The 13,957-nt window shown below is 33.1% G+C and overlaps 1 protein-coding gene across 3 annotated transcripts in view; it reads right to left on the reverse strand.

Moving 5' to 3' along the window:
- Positions 1 to 621: 621 nt before the first annotated feature.
- LOC141398949 (uncharacterized) overlaps positions 622 to 13,957 on the reverse strand; it is a 42,484-nt gene continuing 29,148 nt past the window's right edge. The window contains exons 1-4 of one of the 3 annotated variants that reach the window (XM_073976785.1): positions 3,749 to 3,875; positions 2,908 to 3,151; positions 2,557 to 2,609; positions 622 to 2,486 (exon numbers count right to left, since the gene is read on the reverse strand). In XM_073976785.1, coding sequence (XP_073832886.1) covers positions 649 to 2,421 — 1,773 coding nt within the window. In that variant the 5' untranslated portion in view covers positions 2,422 to 2,486; positions 2,557 to 2,609; positions 2,908 to 3,151; positions 3,749 to 3,875 and the 3' untranslated portion in view covers positions 622 to 648. Of the gene's footprint in view, positions 2,487 to 2,556; positions 2,610 to 2,907; positions 3,152 to 3,748; positions 3,888 to 13,957 lie in introns of those variants that run through there. The other 2 variants (XM_073976784.1, XM_073976786.1) reach the window with 2 other exon arrangements.

Below are 13,957 nucleotides of genomic sequence, written 5' to 3' on the forward strand. Positions count from 1 at the left end.
TTGTGGAAAAATTGTCTTCGTAGTAAAAAATTGTAGAATCTTGCAGATTCTGGAACAGGCATATAATACTATACGTATCATATTTTTAGACGAATCTGCTCTAATAGGATATTCGAAGAGCTGGAGATTACTAACTTCCCATCCAAAAATATCAAAAGTTGCATTCCACTTTTTCCTTTATAAATTTCAAGAGTTTTGAGAACCGGTACAGGCACATAATTGCTCTGTTCCAGAACCTGCAAGAAGCTACTAATTTTTACTACGATAACATTTTTTCCTTTATGTTATCGAAGAAAATAGTAAAAATTAGTAGATTCTTGCAGTACTGGAACAGACCAATTATATACATATGCTCTATTTCAGAACCTGCAAGAATCTACTAATTTTTAGTACGATAACATTATGCCTGTTCCAGAACCTGCAAAAACTACTATTTTTTACTACGATAACAAGTTTTCCTTTATTTTATCGGAAAAATACTAAATATTTGTAGATTCTTGCAGTTCTGGAACAGACCAATTTGTATATTCTGTACTTGCTATTAAACATGTAAAACGGTTAAGTCAAATTTGGCATATTTTGATCCTTGAAAACTTTAAAAATATCGTATGGACTACAATGTTTTGATATTTTTAGTCATATGTTTATTTAAGTGTTTTCTTTTTCCATTTTTATATGTTGAAATATTTTATCTGAATTCAATTGGGTTTTATAAAATTCAACAAACAATTTTGATTTTTCTTCAAAATTTGCATCACATTTTTTTTCCTTATACAGTTGCATATAGTTTTTAAGCTCTTCCCTTAATGCATTTTCGAATTCTCCAACATGCTGTGTTTCAGCGGAACATTTTGCAACACTTTTTATTGAGATAATATTACATTTTAGCATAACTAAGTCATTCAGAAGCAGTTTCATAAAAACTACGGCATTTTCAACTGTAGGAACATAAAATCTCCAAAATGTTATGGAGTAATCATTTTCATCCTCTTCCGTTTCCTTAGAGCGTAAACACAAATAACCATACCACTGAGAATTTTGTGTGTGGTTATAAAATGTTGTATGGTGTAAGATATTCTCTGTTATAACTGGCAATTTTTCATATTGAAATTTCTCTTCTAAACATCTTTCGAAAATATCCAAATCGCTATGATATTGGAAAGTTATTTTTAGATTAATCTCAAGTGAAGACATGGCTGTGGCTAAAAAGTCTTGATGTAATGTATTTGCTTTAAAGTTCAATTCATAGTTGGTATGTTGATTGTATAGAATATCATGGAAATCCAAAGTTCCTAAATATATTTGTAAAGGTGTACTGGTTATAGTTGAATGATAATCCTTTGATACATCGTAATGGAGCAGTATTGGGCACTGTTTAAGATTGATTACATCATAAACTTTAAATTTCATTACAAGTATACCAAATGACTCTGGAAGTAGCTGGCATTTCCGGCTTGAACTCCAAGTGTTCAATTGAATTTGCTCATCCTCAGATTGAAGAAATGTTTCGATGCTATCCAAATCATAAAATGGTATTTTAAGTTGATACAAACGATATTTAATGGATACTGATGATTCCTCACTCTGCGATCCAATATCCAAAAGGGGTTGTATGTTATGAAGAATAGTAAGATTTGGCGCTGAACATTGATTTACTAATGGTATACCGATTACCAGATCGTTTTGGGGGGTAAGTTTTTTCCATATATCACCACAACGTGCCAACATTTGCTTCTCTTCCAATTTCAAACTTCGCACATATGAAAGACCATAGGTTAATCTATCTTGTAAACGATCGAATGATTGAGCGGTTATGTTTTCGTGTAGTTTCAACTCCGATTTAGAACTACGAATGCGATCCAATAACTGTTTTAATTCTGAACGTTGATTTTCAAAATCATTCTCGTCTATTTCTTCTTTTTCAAAATCACATTTTAATATAGATCCGCTAGTAAATTCCAGTTCTAACATTGAGGAGTACTTAACGGGTCCATGTGCTATTCGAAAGCTATGCAGATTTTCATATTCACCAATTATAGTATATCCACCAAAATTGGGTAAACGCTGTATTACCACACATTTATCCCAGCACTTGATGATGACATAGACTTTTAGTGCATTTAAAGTGTGGAAAATATATTTCCCAATACAAATATTAGATGAATTTAAAACGCTGTTTTCATCATATGATCGGCATTTGGGTCCTTTGAAATCCATCAATTGATCTTTGACATTTTTTAGGCACGTGTTAGTGAGATTTATACTGGCCACCAGTGTTTTTCGATAAAATTCGAAGAACTTTAAATTTTTCGTAAAAACCCAAAACGTTTTCTGTCTTTGGGCATCAACAAAACAATCGACAAATGCCAAATAATGATGGACAAATTCTGGAATTTCTCGTTTAATATTTGCCGGAATCATAGCGAATCATTTCCTTCAGTTTACTTCTTCCTCTCATCTATCAGGGTATATTTTCCCAAGTTAATCTGAGGAAAAATAAATATGCATACGTATAAAACTTTTATGAAACATGAAGATTAGTTAGATTCTACATACTTCTTTATAACACGATTATATATTTAGTACTAAACAGTTCTATTCAGGAACACCTGGAAAACATTAAAACGTCAAACATTGGAAACATAATGAATTTGAATACTGTAAAGAAAGTGATGTATTATGATGATGTGATATGCAACAAATTTGCAATCACTAAACCGCCTACATAATAGAAACTGTCCCATTACTTTCAGAGAGGATAATATGTCAATTTTTGTCGATTTTTGGAACATTCATCATCCAAATCTTCCCAATAGATTTGAAAGATTGTGTATAAATTGTTTTGAAGATATGCGAAATTACAGGACTAAAGAATCAAATTATAAAGGACAACGAAGACATACTTACGGAGACTTGTATTTCTTTACAATTTGACGTTTGCGAAGCTAGGAAATAGAGGCAGTAATTGTATTTTGGGCCAGAAATCCGGAAGCACAATAGTCTTAAACCAATTTCTCGAAAAATTTGGCGCTTTGTTTTTGTTACACTTCAAGGGCCCATATCTCTCGAAATATGTTGACTTCTCAGTATGTTCAGTATGTAAAACAATTGAGTTCAAGACAAGAAATCGCTAGGTCGCTCCTAATCTGATCTTAAGGAGAAAATTTTCTTATAAATTGTTGTGGTTCCAGAGATATGTAGTTCTCTAACTCATTTTTGGAGTTACTGACAAATATCGGTAAGATTAAAATGCTTAAAAATTCGGTAATTAACACTACTATTTTTCGGCAAGTTAACGACGAATAAAAAGTAGTCGTAAAGTTCTACCGATAGCAAGAGTCCTGTCAACTTTTATTTGAACCTTTCATTCATAGTTTTGCATTTTAATTTTAACAATTTTTGTCGGTAACTCATAAATGAGTTAAATCGCACTAATGAGCTTCAAAGTTCATAAAGCACCATCGATTTTATCTAATTGGAAGGTAATAATATACATATGTACTGTTGCAAAGCTCTTGAATAAGATACATGATCACCATGATACGTAAGATATATGATCACCAAAATTTAATTTACGGTCCAGAATCACTCTAAAATCTCCAGTTAGTAAGTATAGGCTTTTGATCATTCACTTTCCGAACTTTCACCTATGGACAGGTAAACAGAGTACTGTGGGGGTCTTTATCGGTCTTGTTTATGAGTAGGGTCCGTCCGTTTTTAAAGATCTGAATAAGTAATTAAATTTTACCATTTTCTGCCAACAATAGTATAAATTTCTTCTTAAAAAGGCAATTTTGGCGGTTAAATTGTATATTAGAAAAAAAAGCAATCGCACTAACACGTTGATTGTTTGTTGTGAACTGTGTTGATCCTTCCATATGATACTCGATCGTGCAATAATCAAGGTAGATGCATCGACGATTTTGTTTAGATCCAATTTATCATGGTACAATAATACAGGTAGCATTATCATGCCAGCTGATGGTAACATATGGTCTGTTCCTTTACTTTTGAAAATAGCAAAACCGGCAAAAGTAGTAAAAGTTGTAAACTGCTCCCATATGAATTGTACGGTGTCTAAAGTAAAGGAACGCCTTTCGAGTAAAAAGTGGTAAAACTTGAAGATTCTTGCACGTAAAGGAACAGAGCTATAATGTGTCAATTGCATTGAATTGATGTCAAATTTTGACATCTTATGTTGCCAACAATTGCCGATGCGGCTACCTGTGTATTTGTACCATGCAATTTATTTAGCCAACGATTTTAATGCGGCGGACAGTGGTCGAAATCACTGATCCAACGGCACGAAATTAATAACTTGCAATAATATCGACTAATATTTTGGTATAGGCTCCATATAACAATTTTTGGTATTTTGAGGATTTAAGCCACACTTTCTACCAAATTAACAAAAATGTTCCACCAAAAATTGTGGACATTGGTCAATGTTTTGGCATTGCCCCTCAATGTTCGATATTTTGAGGACAATATTTGTTGAATTTTGACACTGGAGGTTCTCGTTGGTAAAACATCTTCTCCATCAAAAAGTGTATACAGGTCCATGCTTTGATATAACCTCCAGATAACTGTGCCGCCCAATTCTAGCTGTGTACTGTGGGAGCAAAATTGAGTGCATCCTAGCTGCGCACTCCCTTGTAAAATTCATAAGTGAATTCATAGAAAAAGATGTACTCCAACAGCACTTGTACTGCAAACTTTTTGCTGGGTATATCTTAGACCCAGAAAAAAAATTGAAGTTGTGAAATTGGAGTTATGATTTCACAACATCCCAGCAAAAAGTTTGCATCCGGGGGTGCGGTTGAATCACTACAAGTGTACAGTACAAGTGCCGTTGGAGTACATCATTTCCTATGAATTCACTTAGTCCCGGTCCACACTAGAGTGAATTAAATTAAAAAATTTCATGAAATTAGGTGTTCTTAGGTTGAATTCCCCACTACAGCAATTTTATGATTTTACTCTTCTATGGAACTCGATCTATAGACGCATAATTTCATGTCAAAATTTCAATAAAATTACTCTAGTGTGGCCCGGGACTTATGAATTTTACAAGATAGCGCGCAGCTAGGATGCACTCTATTTTGTTTCCACAGCACACAGCTAGGATGCACTCCATTTTCGATCCAAATCACAGCTTTTGATGTAGTGTTTTGTATTGAATTTAAACGTACTCTTCGGATTGCATTCAGTCAGTCTAAAATATATCATATATCAAATAAAATTAAATATTTTAATATGAATTGTTCGTAAATAATTAGCACCGAACATAAAAATTACAGACAAATTCTATTTTTCAGATTGAACACGGGTTTATATAAAATTGAATGTCGAAACGAAATGCCAAAAACGAAGCCAGGCGAAGAATTCAAAAGTTCAACAATTTTCAACTTTCTGGCCTGAAGCCTCGCTTCGTTGTGGCCTGTCCTATTGAAAACAGTACAATTTCATATTTGCGCTTTGAAGAGAGGCGGAAAAATAAACAACAAAAATACATTGTGTTCTCGCCTTTAAGGCTTTATCGTACATACCCAGAAACGACGCCCAACTTTACTGAAACGTTGGATGTTTTTGTTTGTTTTAAGTTGTCAATTTCGTTGAATATCGGTCAAATAAATTAGAGTCCAATTTACATATGCACATTAAATGATTTCGTTTTACGAAATCCTAGAATCAAATGAAGTGCATTTACATCTGTTTTTTTGCGTCATTTGCTTACGCACACAATCGCACATACACACATATACAATAACACAAACACACGCACACAATATATTTACCCAGCAAACCAATCGTACCGACATCGTAACGAAATCAGAACAAAACTCGGACGATACGTCCGATATCTGTAGTGGGATTCTGTAACTCTCTACCGATGGAATTAACGACAAATGTCGATAGTTAGCGATATTTGTCGGTAAGTGCTATTCTGTATACAAATTCTACCGATTTTTATGTCGGTAATTATCGAAAATCATCGGTCGGTTACCGACGAAAAAAAAGGAGTCGTTAAGTCTACCGACATAAAAGAATTTTCATATTTTAAACAAAAAAATCAATGAAAATCAATTTTTAAGAAATGATTTTGGAATATTTTTCATGGCAAATAAAATGGTAAGCTGAGATACATTTCTTTACGCATAAAAAAATAAAATTCTGCGACAAATGGAGTATCCTTTCAATCTAAGTTGTAGGAAGCTTATGACAAATTGGAAATGGATACATTTTATAAAATAATGGATGAAATTGGGGGTCATTTGGAAACCTCCAGAATTGCGGGAAAAATCTCTGAGAAAATAATGACTATTTTCAGTACGAACAAAATATTTTTAAGGTTATATTCCGTAACAGCTGCTACCCATATAAAAATGTATTGGTGGTTTTGATTAGCATCAACATTAAAAGAAAGAAGAATTTTTCTACATTTAATTTGAAACATAATCATTTTTTATATACAATAGTCATTTAAATAATGTCATTAGAAATTTGCATTATGTTAACTTTGAATGAGCATTATTTCGTTTAAAGTGTGATTTTTCCCATTTCTCCTTAAAATAACAAGAAACGTTTAAAAATTAGAATAATTTATATACTTCGTATACGCTTTTCATTTTTAAATGACGTCCATCTTCTTTAAAATTCCGTCATTCTACCGATATTCGTCGATAAAATTTTTGTATCGATAACATTGAGTTACAGAATAGCACTTTCGGTAATTCAACCGAAAATTTTCGCTAATTATCAATATCGGTTCGGTAGAAAAAAATGTTACAGAATCCCACTACTGATCCGAAATCGTAACGATATCTTAACGAAAGTTGTATGAAGTGGTTGACATAATTTCGGAACGAAATGTCGGATCGACATCGGTCCGATTTCGTAACGAAATCTGAAGAAAATCCTTGGGAAATTCGGAAAGGAAATTTCTTTCCGACATTCGTTCCGAAATCGGAACGAAATCGATACAAAATCTGAACTATTTCCTCTCCGAAAAATCGTTTAGAAATCGGAACGAAATCTGAACGACTTTGCTTCCGAAATTGTTCAGACGTGTCGGACATCAGACATTTGGTTTGCTGGGTATTCAGAAAAATAGGAATTTCAACACAAATGTGTATCAAATAACTTAAATTAATTCCAAAAACAAAAAACATAATTTTTGCAAGTTGTTTAACCATTTATTTTCACTTTTGTCATCCTTTGAGTATTTTTGTTTTTCTACAACACACACAAACAAACAAAGACATCATAAAACAGTTGCATTTTTTAGTAGTTTATGACGAAAAAGCAGGGTTGCGTATAATAGTATGGTGTTTTCGTGCGTTGTTTAGAATAAATGACGTAGCTATCGTCATTTATTTTTGTATGGTAAATGACGCAAAATGTTGCCTGTTTTAGCAAATAAATGACGAAACGGCTCTAAATGACGAAAAAGTTGCTAATGTAAATTAGACATAGGTTATTGTCCCAAATGTTTGTTTTAAATGCTTATTACATTTGCATTTAAAACAGATGTTTTGGGATCTACTTAATTTATTTGACAGATATTAGCTTTGTTCCTTTTAAAGTTTCTTCAAGTTTTACCAGTTTTAGTAGTAAAACTGCCATTTTGGCTTTCTCTTTTACTACTTTCTTCTCGACAAATTTAGTTGTGTAAAAAGTGGAAAATCTGTCAAACTGCGTTAATTTGACAATTAAGGCAAAAGGAAAAAAGAAAACTACGCGCTTTGTCAAAGCAAAATAAAAAGAAAGAAAATAATAAAAATGTAATCCAGTGAAATAAAAAAATAAAAAACAGTGAAATTTATTTTGTTTGTTTTTTTTAACAACCATGTTTGTTTTTTGACTTTGCTGCCAGATCTACTATTTTTCCGTTTCTTTACTTTTGTGCAGAACTTGTTACGTGAGAGCAATTTTCACAGTTTTCCGAGAGAAGAGAGAACTTCTCTCTTTTGCTATTAAAAGAAAATGAACAAAGTTATTCTATGCAAATGACAACATAATAGCCCGTTTAGACTATACCCTTATACGATGATTAAGGGCATTATTTCGATTTATGTGCTTAATCCACCCAAATCCACCCTGATTTACCATACAAAATTAAATCAACTCAAAACTTGGATTTGTTTTAAATCAAATGTTAAATCGAAATATTTTTTTATATACAACACCGCTTTTTGCTCCTAAAAATGCAACTATTGCTGTATGTACCAATATTAGCAACTATGTTCATGTGTCCTTTATTTGGGACTTACTGAAGGTTACCATTTTTCTACCCCGGTTAAACTATTGAAGGTTAACCCACTGGGTTTAATAGATCCAGTGGGTTAATCTTTGCTGGTTACACATAGCTTTTCGAGGGTATAAACTGTCAGCTGTAGAGATACGCAAGTCGATTTTCGAGTAATCGATTCCTCGATTCATTGATTTGAAGAATCTAAAAATCGGAATCGAGTTTTGACTTCATAGGGAATCGAAAGATCGATTTTCTATTATGATTCTTCGATTCTTGCAGAGGGAATCGAAAGGTCAATTCTGTTTTGACTTTTTGATGTACCACGCACATGAAATATACAGATTTCATTGGTAAGAGCAAGACAACAATACTATATTATTTGTTGCAGTGTTAAACGCGAAGCATTGCACACTAAAGCTGAAAACAGATACAACGTTTGATTAAAGTTTTGCGTTGGGCGTCGAGAAAAAAACAACAACAACAGGGCGACGACGACACCAAAGTCCAGCGTTTATCTGTTTGTCGGTATATATTTCAAATGAATTTGAATTTTTCGGCATCATGCCCAACAGTGTAAAAACGGCCAAACAGCTTTTAAGCTGGAAACACATACAACGTTTGAATAAAGTTTTGTGTCGTTTTGGCCGTTTTTACACTGTTGGGCATGATGCCGAAAAATTCAAATTCATTTGAAATATATGCCGGCAAACACATCAACGCCGGACTTTGATGTCCGCGTAGCCCTGTTGTTGTTGTTTTTTGTCAACGCCCAACGCAAAACTTTACTCAAACGTTGTATGTGCTTTCAGCTTTAAACGTTCACATTTTCAACTAATGCTAAGTTTACATTTACGAAATCCACTTGATTTCAACAGTCAATTCCATAGCTCAAACGTCAAATGAAATCTCATCTGGATTTCATTTGACGTTTAACCTATGGCTTTGACAGTTGAAATCGAGTGGATTTCGTAAATGTAAACCAAGCATAAGTCCCGGTCCACACTAGCGTGAATTTCTTTAAAAGATTTCATGAAATTAGGCGTTCCTAAATAGAATTCCCCACTACAGCAATTTTATGATTTTACTCTACTATGGAAGTCAATGTAGAGAAGCATAATTTAATGCAATTTTTTCAATGAAATCACTCTAGTGTGGACCGGGACTAAGGAGTCATCTCGATCGAACGATTCTTTTATCCAAGTGAGTTCTAAGTAAGAATCAAAGGATCGAAAGGTCGATTTTTGATTCCTACATAAGAATCGAAAATCGATTTTTGAGTTCCAAATAAAATCAAAAGATCGAAAGATCGATTCTTGAGTTCTAAATAAGAATCAAAAGATCGAAAGATCGATTTTTGCTTGTTTACGTATACATACAAAATAACTAATAAAGTCGTGTGTTGCACTTTTACAATTTCTCGTATGAAATATCGTCCCCTCTTTGCTCATATTGGTATATTTTACACACAGGGATACATTTTTTGTATCATGGTATCAATCGTACTTTTTGTTAAAAAAATGTCTAATGAAAAAAAATAATTGTATGATTTCCAAATAACTTTAGATTTATTAACTATAAAAATCTCGTGCCACCAATCGTTAACGTGTAAAACACGACAAACTCTGGTGCAAAAACAGTTGCAACTTAGATTTTTTTGCACAAATACCGAATACAACACTGTATTTTTGGTGGATTTGTGCCGGATTTAAAATAAACCCAGCCATGAGAGGATTTAATTTTTGTATGGCAAATCTGATCAGATTTGAGCAGATTAAGCAAATAAATCCTCATGAAGTGGGTTAACCCGGCAAAAAACTGTAGTGTAACAGTGCTATTAAGCTGCAAAGCGATCCTTAACAGAGTTGTGCCAATTGAACTATATTGAACGATCTAGTTCACTACCTAGTTCTATGGACACCGTTCGTTTGTATGAACAAACTACGTATACGTAATATCACACGTTAGTTTGTATGACGTTACTCATACGTTTTTGAACTAGGACAGTGAACTAGGTCGTTCAATTGCCCAACTCTAATCCTTAACCCCAAAAAGTGGTAAAACTGGAAGCCATTAACTGTGTTCCTTTACTTACCTGAGGTTACCATTTTTACCATTTGTTACCATTTTTAACCTGCAAAGCGTTCCTTAACCCCGAAAAGTGGCAAAACTGGAAGCAATTTTTAAGAGAGTGACGAGAGAGAACGATAACGGCTTTCTCTTCTACCACAGGCTACCAGAAAAAATTTCTGCAGGTAAAAAATGGCAGAACTGATTTTTCGACTTTTGTTTGACGATTAACGACGAAACTGGACGAAAAACAGAAGAAAAAGTCGAACGCTGACAAAACTAAATTAAAAACTGTGAAATAAAAGACGAAAATTGATTTTTTATGTTTCTTTTTGACATTACTGCCAGATCTACCATTTTTCCGTTCCTTTACTTTTCTGGTAAAAATGTTCATGAGAGAGCAATTTTGACACTTTTCTCTTTTAAAAAATACACACCACGGGAATGACGAAATTTGTGGAACATGCACACAAAACACTAAACACTTCAACAGCTCTAACACAACTGACTACATTTTTCACTTCTGTCGAGAAATTTCGTCATTCCCGTGGTGTGTATTTTTTTCGTTGTTTATTTTATAATTTCCAAATTAATGGTATGTGTATGTTAATCTTTTTAGTCTGTAATTAATTATTTAAAATTTTATAAAAAAATAACATTTGCACATTTTAATCCAAGAATACTCACGTTTCCATCATTACCGTGCGTATAATTAATGTAAATTCGAGATTATTCAATCTATGATAATTATTAAATAAATTTATCATAGGATTTTTAAACAAACCATCAATTACAACATGGAACCATAAAGAAAAAGTAGAAATGCAGAGGAAAAATAAATAGTCAATAAGGAAAGGATCATGCCGACCGGGCCCGACTACATGATACCCTACACCAATGTGAATATGTTAAATTGTATTTGGGAGCTATATCCAAATAGACCAATTTCAAAGTCAAGGCTGTAGTTAATTGAAACAATGAAAGGACAAATGAATCTTACAAAATTTAATATTTAAATATCATTCCCCTGCGACTACCGTTTGAAAAATTCTTTAAAATCCATAAATATACATGCCCCCGCTAATTAGTGCATAAAATAGTCTTATACAACAGTATCAAACCAAAAATAGTTATTTAAAACCATTTTCGGGCTTTGCCGTTTTCGACCAAAAACTAGTCTTTTCGCAATATTCACCCAGGTATGGTAGCAATGTCAAAAAGAGACATACAAATTCAATTTTCTTCTTTTATTTCACAGTTTTTAATTTTGTTTTGTCATCGTTCGCCTTTTTCTTCTGTTTTTCTTTTGTTCGTTTTTTCTTCAGAAATATCGAAAAATCAGTTCTACAATTTTTTACCTGAAGAAATTGTGGTAGAAGAGAAAGGCCTTTTTGCTCTCTCTCACTCTCTTGAAAATAGCTTTGTTCCTTTACTTTTTTAATGGTAAGGGTGGTAAAAGAGAAAAGTGTCAAAATTGCTCAAAATTGCTCAAAATTGCTCTCTCATGAACATTTTTACCAGAAAAGTAAAGGAACGGAAAAATGGTAGATCTGGCAGCAATGTCAAAAAGAAACATAAAAAATCAATTTTCGTCTTTTATTTCACAGTTTTTAATTTAGTTTTGTCAGCGTTCGACTTTTTCTTCTGTTTTTCGTCGTTAAGGGCTGTTTACACCATCTATCAATGTCATATGAGCTGTCATTTCTTTCACCAATTCGACATTCTCTATGTTTGTCAAAATTGACGTCATACGTACAACATTCAATTTGTGCGTTCTTACCTACAAGTGTTATTTTCGTATGACATAACCTATAAATATAGAAACAGCTGTTTTTGTCATTGTTTACATTTATTGTTGAGTTGCAAATTTGCGCAAATTTTAGGTGTGCGAGTTTGGAGAGATTTTTGGAGAGTTTTGTGACTGAGAACTTGCTAATTTTTGCTAGGAAAATTTCTCCCGCAAAAATTTGCAAGTCTGATCAGCTGACTTTTAATCACCTGTTCAATGTAAACAACTCGAAATGTTAACATTTTTGACCAAGAAAATTTCACAATTGCACATTTTTTTAGATTATAAAGCGTTGTGGATAGGATTAAAGCATTAAATAAGTAAAATGCAATTTTAAAATTTATGTTTTTGTTCCATTTGGTTTAAAATATCAAAAGAAACAAAAACAAATTTCATACATTTTCGGAAACAGCTGACTTTCTTGCAAGTTTTTGCAAAATGTTGTTCGATAACTTTCTGCAATTTTTCTTGCTTGAGAGAGTAAAATTCACTGAGAGAGGTTGCTGGAACTGACTGAGTAATTATTGCTGGGAAAGTTATCGTACACACCTTTTAATTTTGGTTGAAGGAAAATGAATATCTAGCATGTTTGTTGTGGTATAATAGGCTTTTGGGGTTATAGAGGCATTTATGTTTTTGGCACAAAGCAATCATTTCCAAGACTGCTTCTTTCGACCAATCGATCTGAAAATAACATTATAAACACCATTTATTTACTTTTCTAAATATTTAAATATACATAACTCTCCATTTTCTTTTTTAAAAGATTTTGTTTTTCAATTTTTTTTTGAGAATGCCAGAAAACAGCTGATTAATTTTTGTTTACATACGAGAATGCCGTATCAAATAGAGCGCCCCCTAAATGAAAAATTTACATATGAGTTGCCAAATCATTTTGATAGATGAAAATTTTCATAGTGGTCACACTATGTGTACAACATTCGCAGGTAGAAAATTTGACATCTCATACGACATTGATAGATGGTGTAAACAGCCCTTTAATCGTCAAACAAAAGTCGAAAAATCAGTTCTGCCATTTTTTACCTGCAGAAATTTTTCTGGTAGCCTGTGGTAGAAGAGAAAGCCGTTTTCGTTCTCTCTCGTCACTCTCTTAAAAATTGCTTCCAGTTTTGCCACTTTTCGGGGTTAAGGAACGCTTTGCAGGTTAAAAATGGTAACAAATGGTAAAAATGGAAACCTCAGGTAAGTAAAGGAACACAGTTAATGGCTTCCAGTTTTACCACTTTTTGGGGTTAAGGATTAGAGCATGATACAATGATACAAGGTAATCTCATTTCAAAAAACCGTCCTTGAGCTGTCACATACAACCCTGTGTCGAGTATACATAAATGTTGTTTTTGTAATTGTATGCCAATGACAACAAGACTGTTTGTTTACATTTTATTTATTGTACATAATTGAATGATGATTGTGGAAATAAAAAGTCAAGTGATATCGCGAAAATATGGTCGTAATTCGGGAAAATTTGTGTTAAGTTTTCATTTTCGATCTTTTATTGGTAAATGGTGGACGTTTCTGTGGTTGACGTTTGGAAGGACTTGCCAAGAAAAATGGTGAACAGCATGCCCAAAACGGTCTGTGAAAATATAGAAATTAAGAAATTGTGTGGAAATTCGCTAAAATTAAAGCTAAATGTAAACTCAGATCGACATTTCGTCCTGACGACACGAAAGTAAATTGTGGAACACAACATTAAACAACATTTATTTTGTTATTCTAGCTAAGCTATTGCAGAGTTTAGCAAACGCAATCAAGGTCAGTTTTCCGTATATTCGGAAAACAAGCAAATCAAGGAAGACAAACACTGTCAAGTAACCCATTCCCCC

This window comes from Musca autumnalis, unplaced genomic scaffold (genome assembly GCF_047663935.1).
Source record: "Musca autumnalis isolate F117 unplaced genomic scaffold, ASM4766393v1 scaffold_3, whole genome shotgun sequence".
Taxonomy (NCBI): Eukaryota; Metazoa; Arthropoda; class Insecta; order Diptera; family Muscidae; genus Musca; species Musca autumnalis.